The following is a 20,444-nucleotide window of genomic DNA, read 5'->3' on the forward strand; positions in this document are numbered from 1 at the left end:
CAGACTTGATGATCTGCTCAGATCCCTTCTGACCCTACTAACTATGAAACTTGCATGACTTCAAAATTTTTTATCAGCAACACATGTACATTCCAACAGGGTTATTATCCTCATCACATCACCAACAAATTAGTCCCATTTAAAATTCGATGATAACAAAGGCATCAGTCCAATAATTCATGCACTCTGTAAATGCATCTGATGTAATATAATCCACAACTCACTGTGTGAATGCACACATACCCATCTACCTCCTTGCATCAAAAAAAAATATAACATTTCCTGCCTGAAGTTCTTTGTTGTTGCCAGTCTTTTGCAATATTCCTATGCCTTGCACCAAAGGGAAAAAAAAATATTATGGACATCCAGTGTGTATATGGGTGTGGGTATACCCGCATCCATGCTGCATTAATGGAAAATTAAGTATATATTAATGAAAACTAGGAGTGTGTGTGTGTGTGCGCGCGCAAGTGCACGTGCACATGAGTGCATGCACACATACTGTAACTCTTGCCTTATTAATATTAAAATAATTCCTTAAACAAACTGTGACCTCGCTTCCTGATTCCAACATATTATGTAAGGAGAAAAATGGCAATCAACAGTTCTGTGAATTTACATTTTTTTTTTAAATTTTTTTTTTAATAGAGAACATTTGATGTAACAAAAACTATGAAATACCCTAATGTGCCTTATGCTAGATACAGATTGCAACTAGACAGCAACAGCCTGCCACTTGCCTGGTAGAAGAATCGTCTGTATTCTTACAAATGAGCCGTGTCACAGTAAACAGCCACTGCTCTCCCATTCAAAATGTGTTTTGAGTCTAATCATAAAAAATTATGCCCACAATTCAATTTATATTTTCTGTGCTCCTTCCCACTCCTCACTTTTAAAAAAATGATAGAAACATACAAATAAAAATGGGACATTTTAGTTCTAGGAAATTTATCTGCTACTGTTATTTGTTTCACACCAGAACTCATCCTCCTCGGGACACCATAACAGGCGACAATGACAACATAACCAAATATTACAGAAGCAGCTGTGAAAGAGTTAAAATTAGCTGCAAGCAAATGACTGCACTCTACCCCTCCCTTTCTGTGGCTGGGAAAGAAACAGAGCCCCAGCAACCATTATAGCTCCTATGCAGCCACCACTGCATCCATAAGCTTCAATTCCAGCACAGAAAGAGTGCATGTGGTATGTGAGTAAACGTGGTATTTTATCTTTCTCAACATCATCTGTTACTAGATTGCCTTCTGCATTCAGTAAGAGACCTACCCTTTCCTTAGTCTTCCTCTTATTTTTCAGGGGTTTAGGTTGTAGCCATGTTGGCCTAAGGCAGGGGTGGGCAAAATGCATCCTGCGGGCCAGATGCAGCTCACCAGGCCATTCTATCTGGCCTGCAGGGCCCCTAAAACATTTAGAAAATTAATATTTATTTGCTCCCAGTTACCTGTCATGCGGCCCTTTATAGCTTGCCAAAACTCAGTAAGCTGCCCCCTGCCCAAAATAATTACCTGCCCCTGGTCTAAGGACATAGGCAGACAAGGTTCTTTAGGTAAATCCGATCTCTTTTATTAGACCAACTTGTAGAATCCTTTATTGCCCTTTTCATCCCTTAGCATCCCTTGAGTTGAATCTCAAATCGTGTATTGGCCTTCCTCATTTTCTCTGTGCATGTCCATGTGATAATCTTATACTCTTCCCTAGTAATATGGCCAAGTTTCAATTTTTGTAAGATTCCTTTTTTAATTTCAACTCACTAAATGGCTCACTGTTTAGCCAGACTGGCCCCTTGTTGCACTTACTATTCTTTCTTCACATCAGGATAGTTTACTCCTGTGCCCATAATAAGGCCTTCTTAAAGTACGACCAGCTCTTCTAGACTCCTTCTACCTTTAGACTTACCTCTCGGGGGATCCTGCTTACAAGTTCTTTGAGTTCAAGCCTGCTTTTTTTAAGTCCAGTGTCTTTATTCTGCTGCTCTCCTTCCTTCCTTCCTTAGTATCTTGAACTCTACCATTCTGCAGTAACGGACATGCAAGTTGCCTTCTACTGTACCTTCACATTCTCAACCAATTCTTAGTTACTATTATATGATTCTGTGACTTGCCTGGGAACAGTCTTATGTCAAAGCTGAGCACTTCTGAAAATCCTACCCAAAGATTTTGATTCCAAATCAATCTGTTCCACTATTAAAAACAAAAACAAGAGAATTGCAGGAGATGTTCTCCTATAAACAAGGAGACACTGTCCTATAAACAAGCTGTTTTCACACCTTTTCTATCTGGCATTCACTGGTGTTAAAAGAATCCAAATGAATTGCCTAACTATCCAACAGTGTTTTAATCAGTTCAATCCTCTTTCCAAGAGCACAGAGAAAACTCTGGTGATGGAAACAGCCTATGCATGACCTGCGCATTTCAAAAGAATTCAAGAGAACTGTCTACTACCATATTGTGGTTTTGGCCTGTACACTTAAGGAAAAGGAACATTTTATTCCTTAAAAAAAAAAAAAAAAAAGAACCAACCCCAGGATAACTATGTTCTTCTACTCAGAGTTATACCTTGTAGCTGAAAAAGGCGCAAAGGCCTATGTCTCCCGGGACACTCCATTGCCAGCCTCAGGATTTCTGTTCTCAGGCAACAACATTTTAAAAAACAGTTTGAAGAGGAAATAGCAGAACAAGAAATCATGCACAAATTGGACTGTGTTAAGTATAGTTTAAATAGAGACTACACATCCTTATTTTATTAACTGGATTTGCTTGTGTGACCTCTGTGTTCCTGTGGGTTCTTTGCTTGTATGTCTCACTCAGAACTGCCCCACTCCCTCCTTCCATGCCCTCTTTTGCCCTCTTTTGTATTCAGATCTTTCACCCCACTTTATACACTGCTCTGTGCTATCCTTTCACAGCACCTGATTAAGTGAACTTGAGTTCACGAAAGCTCGTGCTCTATATGCATCTTATTTAGTTAGTCTTCCCTGCTTTCTACCATGCAGCTGTCCATAATCTCCAAAGATTTCTAATTTTTTTAAACCTATGCCACACCTCTGTCCCATACAAATCCAATGTGAAATCATTTTTCTTTTGTGGTGTAATTGCTGAATTGTGAAGCCAAGCAGAAAGAATGTACAGCTTATATTAAATAATGATTGCCAGGTCATTTTAAAATGCCCTGCACTATCACTTCATATCATTTAGCATCTTTGTCTTATTTTTGTGTCCCATTCTTAGGTTTCTGTACCCTTAGAGGTATGGATAAAATTCAGTGAGAACTGGATGCATTCAACTAATAGTAGAATTTAATCTTTTGGGTTTGGTCATGAAAGTTATAGGAAATGAGAGAGGGGAAAACCCTCTCCATTCTTTTTTGGAAAAAAAAGAAACTTCTCTCTGTACTTATTGGTCACTTCTTCCAAAGACTAGGAAATAAAGACAATATTTAATTGATATGATTTTAGCATACTTTTTAATTACCTTGAATGCTGTTATGCAATGTAGACTAAGTAACATCATAACCACCACCAGGAGAATTGTGGCTAAATTCCTCGCATCCCATATTGACTCAATCAAAGGAATACTCCCGACCTGCCAATCGTAGCACAAAGTAATTGGTGCCAGCAGAAGCCAAGCATTGAAGGCCAGAAGGTAGGAATAAGTTAGAAATCTGCAAAGTGAAATGGAAATACAATATTTAGAATGTTGCTCAGTTCCAAGTTAGCTTTTCTGTCTGTTGTGAGCAGAATGACTTCACATGGATCAAGGCATGGTCATCTATTGTCTATTATACATAAGAAAAAAGAAATCTAGACACAGTCAGCAACACATCACCTGGCAAACATAAGACATGCTGTGATGTGTTGGTTAACTTCAACATTTATTATGTACATGTCCCATATACCAATATCCTTGTATAAGACTTGTGTGTCAACTTGAGACTTAGGACTACCTGTATTTCATTCAACAGTTATGTTGTGAAATGATTTATTAACCTTGGCCTGCCTTAATTCTATGCAACTTTTTAATATAAAAAGAATTAAATGCTAATTTAAAAATAACACCCATTACCCATTGGTCTTTTAAGGCTGTTTGTTGCATGGCTCCTACAATGCAAAGAAGCCCTAGACTTAGTTTCCCTGTACAGAGAAATCCCTGGGTCGCATAGGGCACTTGTAAACATGACAGGGGTTTAATCCCCAAGGTTTATTTTATGCTCTCTAAATTGAAACACTGGGTTTTTAATTAAAACCCACCATTTCAATTATTTTATCATGTTATATCACAGGGCCCAATCTTTGTCTTTTTTTTTTTTTTTTTTTGTCAGAGCCGGAGCTTCCCCGCAGCCAGGGGGTGAGCTGCCAGCAGGCTGAGTAACACCTGAGCTGCTGGGGGGCCCTGTCCTTTCCTCTGTAGCTGCAGTGCCCCACAGGGCTGCCTGGGCAGATGCTGCCTTGGCTCAGAGACAGCACCCAGCTTGATCAAACTGTTCCCTAAACCCACCCAGGGAGCATCACCCAGACAGTTTCCAGCAGGTAGGCTTGGGGAAGAGTTGGATCAGGCCAGGTGCTGCTTCGGAGCTGAAGCAGCCCCCAGCCCACTAGCAGCCCACCCAGGTGGCCCAAGGGGTTGCCCACTGCCACAGAGGGAAGGACCACGGGCCCCCACAGCTAAGGGGATGCTCAGCCCACCAGAAGCTTGCCCCCTGACCATGGGCAGGTTTTGCCCAAAAAAAGGATTGGGCCCCTCACTTGGCTGAAGGCAGAAGCAGCAAGGGGCTGATCCTTTCTTTTTTTTTCATGGAGCCTGCCCGCCTCTCCTGTGGATGGGGCAAAGGTGGGGGATGAGCTGCCAGTGGGCCGAGTGGCCCCTGAGCTGCAGGGGACCCTAGTCCTTCCCTTTATGGCGGCACTGCCCTGGGCTGTCCAGGAAGGTTGCAAGCAAGCTGGGGGTTGCCCCAGCTCACAGGCAGTACCCAGCCAGATCCAACTGCTCCCCAAGCCCACCAGAGCTTCCAGTACCCAGTGCATTGTCCCCACTGCCTTCCTGCCAGCTGGGATAGCCTGGGAATGGGCTGACTTGCCCCTGGGACAATGCAGAGAAGTGGCAGGAGGGCAGCTGGGTGTGCTGGCAGCCAAAAAAAGGAGGCGGGGATGGTGCGCAGTTTGCTGGAAGTCTGGACAGGTTTGGGGAAGCTTGTGATTGACAGGCTTCCAGTGTCCCATGCACCATCCCTGCCACCTTCTCCAGCCACCAGCACACCAAGCCACCCTCCTGCTGCTTCCCTGTGCTGCCTTAGTCCTAGGAGGTCCTAGGCAGTGGGACAGTACACAGGGTGCTGGAAGCCCTGGCAGGCTTGGGGAAGAGTTGGATCTGGCCAGGTGCTACCTGTAACCTGGGGCAGTCCTCAGCCTGCTAGCAGCCCACCTGGGTGGCCCCAGGGGGTGCCACTGCCACAGAGGGAAGGACTGGTGCCCCTCACAGCTAATGGGCTGCTGGGCCTGCTGGCAGCTCACTCCTGGCCAGAGGAGAGGTGGGCAAGCTCCGCCAAAAAAAAAAATGATCAGATCCCTCACTGCTTCTGCCCTCAGCCAGGTGCCTGCTGAAGGCAGAAGCGGCAAGGGGCCCAATCCTTTTTTTCTGTGGCGCCTGCCCACCTCTGCTGCAGCTGGGGAGGCAAACCGACAGCTGCATCATTGCATTTTGCAACATTGCAAAGATAGTTTAGTCTGCAACAATGCAAAGATATTTAAAACTCCCAAAACTGACACACATGTAATAATGCGTGATGCCATTATGGCACACATATTACATTTTCATCATGTGTACATCATGATGACCATCACGTGTACAAGCACACAGAGCCCAAATTGGTATAGTGATGTCTGGCTATAATTGTGACCTTTGGGGCCACCAGACAGATGGCAAAAAAGGGCTAAAAAAATCTCTCTATATATCTGTTTTAAAGATTTCCATGTTTATTACTTTGAAAATCCCAATAGAGAAGAGACTGGGGCTATAGGCAAGGGAACAAGCAGCTATCTGGGACATGAGCAAGCTTTCCATGAACTTAAACAGGAACGCTGCATGTGCATCCAAGTAAAGAACTGGTTCTTCGCCACCTGCTTACCTGTAAACCTGCAAGATTTTGCTCTTTCAAATCACATTTACAAGAGCTCTTTCACAAAAGATATGGAACAGAACTGTGATATTCTCAGGATTATGAACTTTTAATTGGTTTTAGAGTAGGGCAAACCCTATGCAGAAGCAAAAAGTGATGACTCATGCATATACACAAAACATGAGTTTATGTAAGTGTATTACTTTTTTACCTGTGTCTGCCTAGCTGTTATGTATAACACCCGATTATTATGGTACCTTACAGGGTTATTAAAATGATCCCTAAGAAGTACAAAGACATACAGAAAGGTTCATTTCATCTACATACAGGCACCACTGCTGTGAAAACAAAGCAGAGCACCATCCAATATTTTAGGAAAGGAGGCAAAAGATACTGTACAAAATTAACAATGATTTTAGGCAAGTGGGGTACCTGGGAGCTGCTGAGATCATATATTACTACAACACATGGTATGGCTGCAACAGTGCTAATTTAGTGTAAGGAACTGTAGTCTTTATACTACAGTACTCGGCCAGGGTGCCACAGCACTCTTGGTTGCCATGAGATCCTTTGAAGGGATGCCACATGTGCAAGAGGTGCAATTGTGGGATTGTGCATTAGATCCCATTGCCTCTTACTGCAGGTGAGTAATGTATGATCCTGGGCTCTCCCTGCACTGGCCCCCATGTCTGTGAGCCACACAGCTGAAAGAGAGCAGCATTCCCTGCCATGCCTCTGAAGCAAGCCCCACAGACAACATGGGCTGTGGGGCTTACAGTGGGAGCAGTGCCAGGAGTGCTGCCCTGTTAGGAACCTCATCAGTTGTGGGGCTCCCAGCAGGTGCTGCAGGGCTCGCAGTGAGGACAGTGGGGAGAATGCTGCCACCACTGCAGGTTTTATCAGGGCACAGCTCACAGTGGGAAGAATGCTGCCACTGCTGCAAGCCTCAGCAGTGTAGGCTCACAGCTGCAGTAGCAGTCTCCTTGCTACCTGCCTTGCACCTCACAAGACTCGCTGCCCCTGCTGAAAGCCCCACAGCCGCTGACACCAACCCTGCTGTGAGCCCCGTAGCCAATGAAGATTACAGCAGCCGCACCATTCTCCCTGCTGCAAGCCCTGCAGCTGATGAGGCTCACAGCGAGAGCACCACTGAAATGCTGCCACCACCACAAGCCTTGTCAGATAGAGGCTGGCAGCAAGTGGTGCACCCCTGTGGCTAGGTTAATCACACCCTAAGTGTAACGTGTAGAGAGGCCCTTAGGTGTGCAAACACCTACACATGACTTACAAGGCAAACCTAGAGTTTTCAAATGGGAATCCACAGATAAGTTCTTTGCAACAGAAAAATTGCTCTACTTTTTTCCATAGTCAAAAAACAAGTGAAAGGTAAAAGCCAGCATTTTCTGAGGGCTGCCTGGAGTCTGAAAAGGTTGAGAATCACTGCCACAAAAGTTTAGAAAAGGCTTCCAAAACTTGCTCATGACCTTTTACTTGACTTAATGCCAGCTTAGAAGTCCTTCTACTCTTTATTTTTAAGCAAGGCTTTACTTCTAAATGAAAGCCATTCATATGAATCAATGAATAATGCCATATTTCAATACTGTACTAGTGGCTAAGATTTGGTAGTTTTGCATGCTCAAAGCCTTAAGGGGGACCATTTTTCAGAAAAAAAGTGATACATATTAACTAAAAAGCCCTTTGGGCAGCCTGCATATCAGTATGCTCAGTATCCAGCCCATGAGGAAGACATGTGTCACACCATGCATGTCTGCAGCCTTTCAAGACAGAGGGAGAAAACACTTCAGACAGATGGGCAAAATACCAAAAGTATATAGTTAAAACAGATAAGTTGCCCTTCTGCATCCACTCTCATAATATCAGAGTTGATAAAACTTTATGCAGCAAGTAGCAAATATATGGGATTTGCTATTACAGCAAATTGAGGCAGTTTAATGAGAATCAAAAGGAATTTTGAATAGATATATGACCAAATATAATTTAAAGCACTTCACTCTACTGGAAAACTTAGTTCAGATCAATGATCAAAAAAGAACACAGCCTTCAGGACGTGCAGATCAGGAGGGTTTTGTAAATGAATCTATTTTCCCTTGGCTTGGAAGATTTTCACCTTTCACATGAACTTTCTGCATAGTCCATTGCCAGAGGCAGGTTACCAAAGGACAACCATTCTGTTCAGTTATGATACCAGTGTGTTTCTTAAATACACCCTTTCAATAGCAGTGAGCTATTTTAAACCCTATTACAGACATTATATACCAAGAATGGTTGGCTGGTCTACATCTCTAGACACCAACTTAGAGAACCTTTGGCTATTTCTCCTGTTGTCAATCCTGAAAACCTTCATTAAAATTGCATGCCTTTAAACACAAACCAAGGATCCCAGAAAAATACATGGGGCTCTGATTTTCAGCAGGCCTTTCTAAGTTGCAAGAATTCTATTTGTGATGCTTCTGACCTGCAAAATCTGGATGATCTTTCAATTTTGGGAGTCTAGTCTTAAATGTTCCTCTGTCAGTTGCATAAAACATAGCACTATAAATCATTACTACAGCAATAAAGGATAAAAATAAAGGCTAAAAAATAATAGTATGATAGTGGTAATAATGACACTGGCCTTGTTACACAGTACTTTTGGGCAGCTCCTGGAGCTCTTAGCCCACACAATACCTTAAAGTGGTTTTAAGCACTCATTATGTGGCTCAAAGTTACACTACTCCAGGGCACGATTATCTCTGATCTGAACTACCCATCTCCTGTTCCATCAAGGTGTGGCCACTCCCCACAGATGTGCCACCCAGGTTGAAGTCCTCCAGTGTCCCAGGATTTCTTACATCCCTGCTCATAATAGAAGTCTGTCCTGGCTCATCAGCCCTCCACTGGCAACGCACAGCTACAGCTCCTAGTCCTGCCCCTGCTCACCAGTCCTCTAGTGGCAAGTCACAGCTGTGCAACTGGGGGACAGACAGAGAAGGTTTTTCTGTCTAGACTCCGTGTGTGACTGCTCCAAACTCCAAGCTAGCACTAACACTGATCAACAATTGTGTGGCTCAGCATAAGGTGTAACAAGACCCTGAAACTGTGGCTTTTCCTTGTGGATCTCCAAAGGACTTGTGAACACTGATTAAACTTAAAATCATCCCTTTGTGGTAGGCAGACCCTACACTTCAAAAGGGCTGAAGTAACTTCCATAAAAAGTGACACTTGCAGGAATAGCACTAAGGTCCTGTATATCCCAGCTCTCTGATCTAGCAACAAAAGGCACAGATCCCACAAAAGAGGTAACTACAGACCGATTTCTGCACCCACACATAACCAAGGTGGTTCCATCTCGACAGAAAAAGCTACCTGCTGCTTACCGCAGTATCTGGCTCTAAAATTTCCAGGAATGACAAAAGCTGTTTTTTTAGTCTTTACTACAGATGTGCTCTCTCAGGCAGAGTTACTATAACAAAAAGCAAATGGCTTTTTGTAAATCTTTGTAGCATTCAAAATTGTTTTCTGATGTAACAGGTAGATAAGTAAGGCAAAAGATCTCTCAGAGAACTTTACATAGAAAAAAAAAAATAATAAAATATTCAGGAACTGAGATTCATAAAGAAGGAAGACTACAAGATTTTAATAAAACACAAAATCTCTAAAATTTATTTTGAAATGTTCTTATTTTTTGCTTTTGGACTTTAAATGAGGTTGTGAGACTTCACATTAACTATGTATGCATGATGATCTGTAAATCCAGCAAAGTCTTTCATACAGCAGGTCTCAATGCAAGAAGGTTTCAATGTCAACACAAAATTCGAAAAAAACAATATTTCAGAAGCTGACCCAAGGTACAAATAAACTTGTACGTTTTAAAAAGAGGTGAAATCTCATGGAATCATTCTAAAACTGAATTACATTTTAGGGACCTCCGTGTAATCATAACTATTTTCTTTTAATTAGTTGACAACGAAATACATGTTAAATTGATCACCTTCTTTGTATAACTACTCATGTCTGCTGGAATTTCAAGGGAGAAAAAAATACCTACTTCAAACATCACTCTCTACAACTCTCTCTCTTTTTCAGCAGTTAATCCCACACAAGATGGAGTGTTACTTGTGATGCTGAGAAGATACCTGGAGAAATTTGCTTCCTAATTGGCACTCACAAGTTGACAAGTCTTTTTCTCACACTGGTTAACACCATTTGCAGTTTTTAAATTGAACACTCGGCATGGAAATCCATGGAAATTACCATGGCTTGTTTCAGTACTTGTCAAATATGGCTTTTCCAGCCCCATAATCTCTGAGGCCCCATCTACACATTACACTTAACCAATCACAATTGCATCTTAGGGTCACCTGGCCACACATTCAATCAATAAAATGGCATGATAAAAAAAAACGAATAAGCTACAAAGTTACTCCACAAAATACATGATGAGAGCTCCCAGCTGGGAGGGCCAATGTGTCAACCCAAACCTAGGAGATCCCAGCTGACAAGTCTCCCAGCAGCAAAAGAGACCCTACACCCCACCATGATGGAGAGACTGCAGTTGCTGTGATCTCCCCAACACAGAAACACCCCATGGGGCTGGAAGATCACAGAAGCTGTGGTCTCCCAGCCATGGAGGGTGGTATGCCTCTTCAGATGGGAAATCCCAGCAGGTGGTCTACATCAGCTGAGGGGACTCGTAGCCATGGGAGTTTACTTCTTGCTGATGCAGGGAAAGTCTGGGATTGGGCTCCTCCTGCACAGACAATAAGGCATGATGAGATCTGATTCACAATCCCATAATGTCTATGAAATCTATGAAATCACACCTCCCACCGTGCATGTGTCGCATCACAGGAGGCACGATTGTGTAGATTGTGTATTAGATCCCATCGTGCCTTCACTTGCAAGTGTAGAGGGGCCCTGAAATACTGAGCCACAACCTTTCATTTAGGCTGTTGATGTTGTCATATGAGCCAGGTTTCTGAATTCTTTAACTTAGATTTACTAACATGTACTTTATTTGGGATCACACTTTAAAACAAAAAGCCAAACCAAATTTTTTAAAAGGTGACATGTTTAATGACTCTGTTGAAGAAAAGATCAGTGTATTTTTTGGTTATCTGAACTGGTATCTTTTACTGTCCTGTCTTGTATCCTTTAGTGCAAGAAATCTAATCTAAGATCACTATTTAAACTCATAAATAAGAGAGGATATAAAAATACTTGAGGATTATCTCTTCCCAACTCCAGCAATGAAGACTGACAAAAATGGGAAGTCCCCAGTCTCAGTATAGCTAAACCCAAAAAGTCAAAATTCATGAAAATTATGAGATTGGCTAAAATTATAAGATTTAGGGAAATAATTTACACTTTCTAAATTTTTCTTTTGTATTTTACGCCATTCAAGATTTTCTACATATCCTTGAGGGAGTGGAATTATTACCATTTTAAAATAGCTAAACTCAGCCACTCATTATTCTGACTCCAGAAACTAGAGTTTTCAAAACATTTAACAAGGAGGATGTTTTATGCACAAGTTTTCATCAGAAGAATGGGAGGAGAAGTAGTCTCAGAGAGAGCACTAAAAAGGAAGATAGATAACTGGGAGATGGACAATAAATAATGATTATATAACACTTATATTAATTGAAGCTGGGAAAGAAAAGAGGTTCTCAGGGAAGGAAATACATAAGGGATGTAGCAGAAACAGAAACATAAAGTTGTTGCCATTTCAAGAAACCCTGCAGTTTGTTAATTTCCTTATTTAAACAACTCGTGTGCATTGCCAGGTTCTAAAGATGGTTTTAGCTCATTCTAATGGTGACAAGAATTTCTTTAATAGGAGCAAGAGTTTCTCACTTATGTATTAAAAACTGAACTGATTTTAGCTCTGGGCTCATTTCCATCTTGTGCAAAGCCCGAAATCAAGTGCATTTGATGAGCCACTTCATGATAATGTTGTAAAACACATGCTGCTCCAATTATTACCAGGTGATGTTATTTAACGGTACTGTATTTGAATTTCTGGTATATTTACTTGAGCTTTCTTGGGGGCACGGTCAGTCCATTCATATATCGTACACTGGTTTACTCTCACTTGCTGTCAGCCTGAATACTGTTCTTGATAACTGCAAAATAATATTTTTTCGGTCTACCCAGTATATTCTGTGCATATAGCGCAGGGTCCCATTTGTTTAAATTTTAAAAAATGATGATCCTGCCTCAGGCAGCAGGTTGGACTAGATGACCTCTAGGACTAAGTACAGACATTCAAAAAGCCTGATCCTGAATTGATTCATCTACGCAGGTTAGTTCTGAAATACAGCCACATGCCTGCAGTGGCTCAGGCCAGAAACCGGGGGGCGGTAGAGCAAACCCTTCCTTCCTTTCCACAGTGACCAGAAGGCCGGAAGGAAGCCGAGATGAGGGGTGGGGCATGGCCAGGCACCAGCAGTCCTGGGTATGATTGCAGAAGGGTTTAAACACCCACCCTAGCCTGCAGGGACCCCAGCCAGGGTGTGCCATGTTAGGCCAGCATCTGGCCATGCCCCTGCCCCTGCCCTGCTCCTGCTCCAGCCGGAGAGCAGAGGGGTGGAGCCAGCCCTGCTCTCTGAAGCAGGCAGCCCAGCCCAGCCCAGCAGAGCCCAGGGCTGCAGAGAATGCTGGGATGCTGGGGGACTCTGATTTGACTTAAACCAAGAAAGGGTCTGGGACAGAAGTTCCATAAACCAGTTTGATCTCAGTCAGTTAAGTCTGATATACTACATTCAACCAGGTTTATCTTAAACCAGTTTCAGCCATTTTGAAATTGGTTTATGTGCACTGAACTTATGTTCTGCTACAGGTTTAAACCAGTTTCTGATCACTTACACCAGTTTATGTGTAACTTCTGTTCCTGGCCTAGAGGTCCCTTACAGCCCTGCTTCTGTACATAGGAAAAAAACAGCCTCTCAGCACAGTAGTAAACCCGCTGGATGCAGAAGCCTACAGCTATACAAGCAAAAGTAGCTCACTGAGTTGCAAGATGGCAACCTCTGGCTTCCAGAAGGTACATGTGAACAACAGTGACCCTTCCGTTCTCCACAATAAAATTACATGTGTACATGTTCACCTGTCAACTGTCAGTATTTGAGTTTCTTTCTAAACTTACCTGTTATATAGGTGAAAATAGCAGATTCTTGAAAAACAAGACATTCTAATAGTTGAACTCTCAATAAAAACTGAGCCTGATGACAACAGTTCAATATGAGAAAACTGTGATTTATTTGCTCTCCCCATCCATTTTCCCCATCTAGAGCATGACAAGAATGGATTGTAAATGGCAGAAGGCAAAGCAGATTTGGAATTTTCTAGACTACCTAAAATCAAAGCTATTGTAAGTAGAGGGTTTGCTTCATCAGATGCTGAAGTAAGATCCCTGTTTATGAAAGCTCTAATTTTGTTAATCTAGAAATGTGCAAATCTACTCTGCTTTCTGCCTGACCTGAAACTAACAGAGCTAACTACCTCTCTCTTCAAAAGGCATCTGAGCTTCCCAAGCTACAGCTTGGTTGCTGCAATCCAAAGCACTGTTTAGGTTTACCAAAGGGAAATAAAAATGGATGGTTCCTCTGAGCAAAAACTAAAATATGGATCGCCCATTCCCAGAAACTGTTCTCTGGACCAACAGAAAAACTGCTATTATTTTACCCACCCCACGCCAATAGAAGCTAAATTAATTCTAAGCAATACCTAGATTAATTCATTCAAAACAATTGCCTCCAGGGAGCAGGATGTTTTCTCTAACGCCTTGTTAGCAAAACATTAAAAAAAGAAACACTTTCCTGCTGGGAACAAATTTATGTTTATGTTTAAACTATGGCACTCTCTCCAAAAATGTCCCTGGGTAGCCAGATATTTGCATTCACAGACAAGATTGTTAAACCAGCAGTTTTTTTTCAATTGCCACCATGGCCCCATTATAAATACCCATTAACAGCCATTATGTCAGAATAGCAACATCAACCAGTGTTTGTTCATGAAACCATACAAGCTTAATTAAAATGAAATGTTTGGTACTTTAGCCTGCTGTAGACAGGTTCATCTTAGATTGAATGTATTTTGAATCTTTTGGGCATCCCTCCTCCCTGTCCTTTTGGAACAGAAATTGTATTTTTAAATTTTAATATGTGCAATGGATGGTCCCCCTGTGGGTAAGTCGGAAGTCCTTGATGTCACAGCTTCTTCCTCTCTTACTCCAAAGGCATTTGAAAGTCCATTGTATGCTCTGTACTTAAGTGAAGATGAATTTAAAAACTATGTCTAAGAGCATGGAGCAAGAGTTTTTCAAATCAGAAAGCGCACAAAAGGTACAGAACACTATGGATGTTTAATTAAGGGTTGGTATACTGCAAGGGTACTAGCACAAGGTCTAGCACAAATCCCATAGGGATTACTGCACTGACTTCCCTTGTCTGGCCAGACTTGGCTAAGTACAGAAAATAAAAAAGCCTGAGGTTTAATCAATTCAATCTTTGCAGGTTAGTCTAAGCTTAAACTGATAAGCAAGTAAACAGACATTTACTTTTGATTCTGGAAATACAACCATGTACCTGCAGCGACCCAGAACAAATGCCAGGAAGCGCTAGAGCACACCTCCCTGTTCTACTGGGACAGACAGCTTGGACCAAGGCCAGCTCACCCAACCTGTGAGGGAGGGGAGGTGCAGAGCATCCTATGATGCTGGGAGACAGTGAGTTAAACTTGAATCTGGAGGGGATCTGGAAAGGACAGAAGTTTAATAAACCGATTAAATCTAAACCAGTTGTCTGATACTACATCCATCCAGGTTTGTCTTAAACTAGTTTCAGCCATTTTGAAAGCGGTTTATGCACACTGAACTTCTGTTTCATTACAGGCTTGAACCATTTTCCGATCACTTATACTGGTTTATATGTAATTTCTATCCCTATCCTCAAAGGTATTTTCTCAGCATAGATCTGCCACATTCAACTCAACAGCCTATTCCTTTTGAACCTGCAAAAGAGATGAAGCACAACATTACTTACATAAAAAAATCTTAAATCCAAATGAAAAAGCAAAGTCAATCATTTTTGATACTTCTTTCTTCACAATTCTGAATTTCCTACTGTGTTAAACTTTAATTTATCTAACACATGAAGAAAGCCAGCTTACAAAGAGCACAGTTCAGCCACATATAAGTGCTATCTATCAAAGCAGTCATATTAGAAAAGGAGTAGTGGTTTAAATGCCCAAGTTAAGAAAAAATATAGTAAGGGCTAATTCAAAGCCCCAAGACATGGGTTTTGGGATGTCATGCAGCAGATGCCTGCAATGACTAATACCACATTACACTTGAAAGGACACTTATTTATTTTTCCTTTGAACTTACCAGTATAATTGATATCTCTTCAACTTCTTTGACACTTTGGGATCTTGGAGAATCAGAGACTCAACATGCATCTGGAATATGATGCAGCTGCAGAAAAGGCCGATGAAGTTTTGTGCTGCATCAATAGGAGCATTAGGGGTAAGACATGGGAGGTGATAGTGCCACTTTACTCTGCACTGATTAGGCCTCAGCTAGAGTACTGCATACCGTTTTGGGCACCACATTTTTTAAAAGATGTGGAGATGTCACAAAGGGTCCAAAGGCAGGCAACAAAAATGATAAAGGTTTTGGAAAATGATAAAAGCGCTTGAAAGATAAGCCATATGAGAAGAGGTTGTAAGAAACAGGCATGTAGAGCATGCAGAAAAGGGAATTAAGAGGGGCAGGATAGCTGTCTTTAAATATCTGAAGGGCTGTCTGAAAGAAGAGGCATGATCTGTCTGAAAGAAGGGCTGTCTGAAAGAGGTATTGTCTTAATTGTTGCAGAGAATAGGGTGCATAGCAATGACTTCAAATTGCAGCAAAGTAAATTTAAACTGGATAATAGGAAAAACTTCACTGTTAGAACAGTGAGGCAGTGGAACAGACTGCATAGAGAAGTTGTGGAATCTGCTTCAGTAGAAGTTTTCAAGGAGAGGATGGACAAGCACTGGTCAGGGATGATCTAAGAGAATCTATGCCTGGAGTGTGCTATGAAAAGAAACCATTGCAAGCCCAGGAGCCCCCCACGCAGACATCACCTAGAGATCATAAGTAGAGTCCCACAACCCAGAGCAGATGGAAACTGGAGACGACCATGCTTAGTGCCTGGAAACCGAGGAAGAACTCTACAACTGGCTTGGTTAGGAAAGAAGATTAAAGGAGTTAGAATAAGTTTATGGAGAGAAAAAGATGACCGAATGGGGACTTCTAGTTCTTCAGTTAGGGTGTGTTATGTGGAATTATGCTTGCTGTCTCCAGGTTGCAGAGCAGAATGGAGGGTGTTTGGTTTTGTCTATGTTTCTGGGCTTTGGTGGTTGCCACAAGGGCCAGAAAGGAATGTTTTCCCCTTTTGTTGCTACAGATATCATAATTTTTCTTTCACTTTACCCAGGAACATTGGGTGCTTACTTGAGGATTTAGATTGGGGTGTGCCAATGCTCCTGCTAGAACTAACACCTGGAGGTTCTTAGTTAGACAGCTTTGTTCCTCTGCTCAAGATCAGACCAATCACCACATTTAGGAGTAGGAAGGAATTTTACAGCATGGTCAGACTGATATGGATGGTTGGGGGCAATAGGGGGGCAGGGTTACTGCTTTCTCTTGCAGGGGCAGTGACGGGTATGGGGTGGGCATGGTCCTTTGTGTTGGATTTCTTGGGTGTATTTTAACAAGCTACTTCCTGTCCTTGCAATGACAGGACATTAACAATACCACTGTCCCCCTGCTTTGCCAGTGGTACCTTCAGTTATTCTTAGTGTTTTGGGGAATTGTGCTTGGTAGCTGCGCAAGAAGGTTGTGCAGTTTTAAAAATAGGTTAGACAAACACTGTAAAGGCTGGCTTAGATTAGAAAGAGATGATCCTGCCTCCAGTGAAGGGTTGGACTAGATAATTTCCCAAGGTCCCTTCCAGCCCTACTTTTCTATGATCCTATGAGACACAATGTTGGATGTCTCTGATCAGTCTTAACATAGCATTACTAAGATGATAGATATTCATTTTTATTCAGAACACTAATTCTTTTCCCTCACCAGAATAGCATCTAAAAGAAACATTGTGCTGAATGTCTGAAGCATGAAACTCACAGCTGAATGCCTGCTAATACTCTAACTGCACTTCAATCAACCATTTACAAAAAACCCCCATGCAGCTCTCAAACCCTTCATAATCGCATTTTTTCTCCACTTTCATCCTAATCTCAATTAAGAAGCTGTATCAGAGATCTGGGAGAGGTTCTTGTTCTACAGTTGCTTATCTGTAGCAAATCTTGTTACAGCAACTTGCAAAGAACAGAACCTGGTCGTTAAGCTTATAAACGGTGATTCATAGAAAAGAGATAGTACACCCTGTGCTTAGGATCCAAAAGGTCTAATCTCCATTCTCTAGTCAGTTTTCAAGAAGAGCTGAATTCCCAGAATTTTATTTTTTGCTTTAGCAAAAGAGATAAAAGGTCTGTTCTCTCTAGGATTACATCTGCCACAGTCCATCATAATGGAGTAGCTTGCAGACCTCGCTGTAAGTTTCAAATTCTTTTGCTTATCATGGTAATGTCCAGTAAGATGCCCATGAAGGCATTCAGACTCTGACCTTATACCCTACACATGCCGCCAATTGCAATAACTTAAATCAGGCGATTGAATACATTTGATTCCATTTTTTTACATTTCGAAAGATCATTATTACCAAATGCATCTGCTTCACATGCTTTAGAAGAGTGGAAATATACTTTTAACTTAAGCTAAGGCATATGCTTGCATTGCTCAGGACTGGAAAAGTTATACCTTCTATATGATAGACAGTAAGCTACTGTGAAATTAATTATGATCCATGTCTAGTTCCTAATGGTCCAAAACACTTACTGATTAAAATTTTTCTGATGAAGCTTTGTCCCATTGGAAAATGCTAATTTGACAGAATCAACACATTCCGCACAATGGGTTGATTATCAAAGCTTTTGATGGAAACCAGGCAAGCCAGCTGGCTCCACAAGGTCCCAGGCTTCCCAGCTGTCAAAATCATTGGGCTTCCAGCTGGCACTGGTGCCCATCTGCCCAGCAGGCAGACTGCCCAGTTCCCCTGGCTCCTAAGCTGGGCAATCAACTTGCCAGCCTCCCAAATATTGAAAAACATTTCAGATTTTTTTTTTCCAATTTCAGATTCCCCGTTTCTGATTTGCATTTCCAAAATATTTTTGTTCCAATAATTTCTGGGTGATGGTTCCAGCTCCCAGAACAGCTTTAAATCACATACCCTACAAACACATGATTCTAACAGGTACCCTTGCTGACAGCCACAACATAAGCTAAAAACAGAATGGGTACTGGATCTCAGGCTAGAGGCACACTAGTATAAAAGCACTGAAGCTCAACCCACTGTTATATGTTTTGCACCTGTTTGCAGATGAAGAGAAAAGCTCAGTGTTGAGTATTGTAGCTTAGCCCTCTTTCACTGCTGTGTCATACAAAACAAAACAAGAAGTTCCTTTAGTATCAATAAGTAAATGTTAATATTTTATACAAAGACTGAGAGGCTTTTGATGCTAATTGGAAACACAACAGAACATTTGCAGTTACAGAATAAACATGCCTGCTTGGTTTATGTTAGGATGACCCTATAATTAGCATTAACATACTAAAAAAAGGGACAACTAGCAACGGTCTTATATAGTGACATAAGGAATCTGTTATTAGCTACTTTAACAAAAATGGTATATGCATATCATATGCAACAATTTAAAACTTTCCAAATTAGCCAACATGCATCCTGGAAGTAATTTTAGTGCTGGTGGTAATAGGAAGCTGTTGACACATTATTACAGCAGTTTCTCAAATGAGATCCAGTTCAGTTTTCCTCCAGATGTTGAATTAAGAGTTTTATCTCAACCTGCTAGTCTCAACTGTGTTTTAACATCAGGAACTAAGAACAACAGACTAGTCGTGGAAAACTGGTATTACACAAGACTATTACCCTTTTACTTCAGGACTATTCAGGCCAAAACATCTCTCAACCACTGCCATATTCTCTCCTGAAAAACAAAACACCCCCCATGCCTATTTTTCTTCTTGCATTAAATTATTTTATCAATTAAAACAAAGCTTCTTGATTAGGTCAAACATTCCGAAGATCCACCTGATCCTAGGGGACCTTTCACTACAGTGAGACATGCAAATTTCAGTAACCAATAGCACACAAAGGAGCAATATAGCTGAGATCACTTCCAGCCACCTTCAATCCTCCACCAGGCCAGAGATCATTAAGTCACATTCTGCTAAGTCAACCAGGGGCTCTAACTCACACTTCCGGATTTACAGGGGGACCCCTTAACTCCTCCTCCAGATTAGGGATGGCCAAATGGATTTTTTGGTGATCCTTTACTTCCCAGATTCAGGTTGAATTCACAGAAAAGCTTTAGCCAAAACAAAAGAAACAATGTTTCAGAAAGTGCTAACACTGGAAAGGTTGGAAAATTTTCTTTTTTGGGGTGCTGATTTAAGAAACGAACTGAAGAGCTAGGTTCTCCTCTTCCTTAAGCAGTGATGGTTCCTGCTGTAACTAAGAAATCTGTAGTGAGAGCACTTACTGGGGAAAGGGAGACCTCAGTCCAAATTCTTCCTAAGAGGATTTGAATTCACCTTGTTAAGGCCCTGACACACAATATATTTAAGACACGATTAACAAGTTAATACCTTAAATAATAACCTGGCCACAGGTTAGTGTCAATTTAAGGCATGATAATATAGTAAACAAGTCACAAAGTTATTCCATATACAAGGTGTAAGATTTTTGTGGCTTGTTTGTATCACACCTTACATTGAACATGTGGTTGGTTAGGGCTGGCCCATGACAGATCTTCACACTCAACTGAGAGTCAGGATCCAGAATGGGGCAGCCACAGGGTCCAGAACACTGCTGTCCCCTACCCAATCAGGCTGGCAGAGAACCAGTCCCAGGATCTCAGATCCCCAGCCAACTCCTGGAGAAAGATGGGTGGTGCAGTGAGCCCAGCATCAAAGACAGTTTCCATGATGCTGGACTCGCTGCACCCCAAACCTTTAAAAACCATGTGTGCATCTGGGCTGCACATGTGGTTTTTGGACATCTCCGGTACCTGGATATCCTTGGATCAAGGGCCAGCCCCTGATTCAGAGGTCTGAGCACCAGGGATGTCAGAAAGCTGTATATGCAGCCCAACTGCACACAAGTGGTGCATTTATACATGTGCTCCAG

At 41.9% G+C, this 20,444-nt stretch overlaps 1 protein-coding gene across 2 annotated transcripts in view; it reads right to left on the reverse strand.

Moving 5' to 3' along the window:
- The window catches only part of TMTC1 (transmembrane and tetratricopeptide repeat containing 1), a 239,641-nt gene that overhangs the window by 120,690 nt on the left and 98,507 nt on the right, over positions 1-20,444 (reverse strand). For both annotated transcript variants that reach the window (XM_019544610.1, XM_019544611.1), the window contains exon 8: positions 3,489-3,678. In XM_019544610.1, the coding sequence (XP_019400155.1) occupies positions 3,489-3,678 (190 nt within the window). The remainder of the gene's footprint in view (positions 1-3,488; positions 3,679-20,444) is intronic.

The sequence above is a fragment of the Crocodylus porosus genome, unplaced genomic scaffold, assembly GCF_001723895.1.
Source record: "Crocodylus porosus isolate Cpor-Errol unplaced genomic scaffold, CroPor_comp1, whole genome shotgun sequence".
Taxonomy (NCBI): Eukaryota; Metazoa; Chordata; order Crocodylia; family Crocodylidae; genus Crocodylus; species Crocodylus porosus.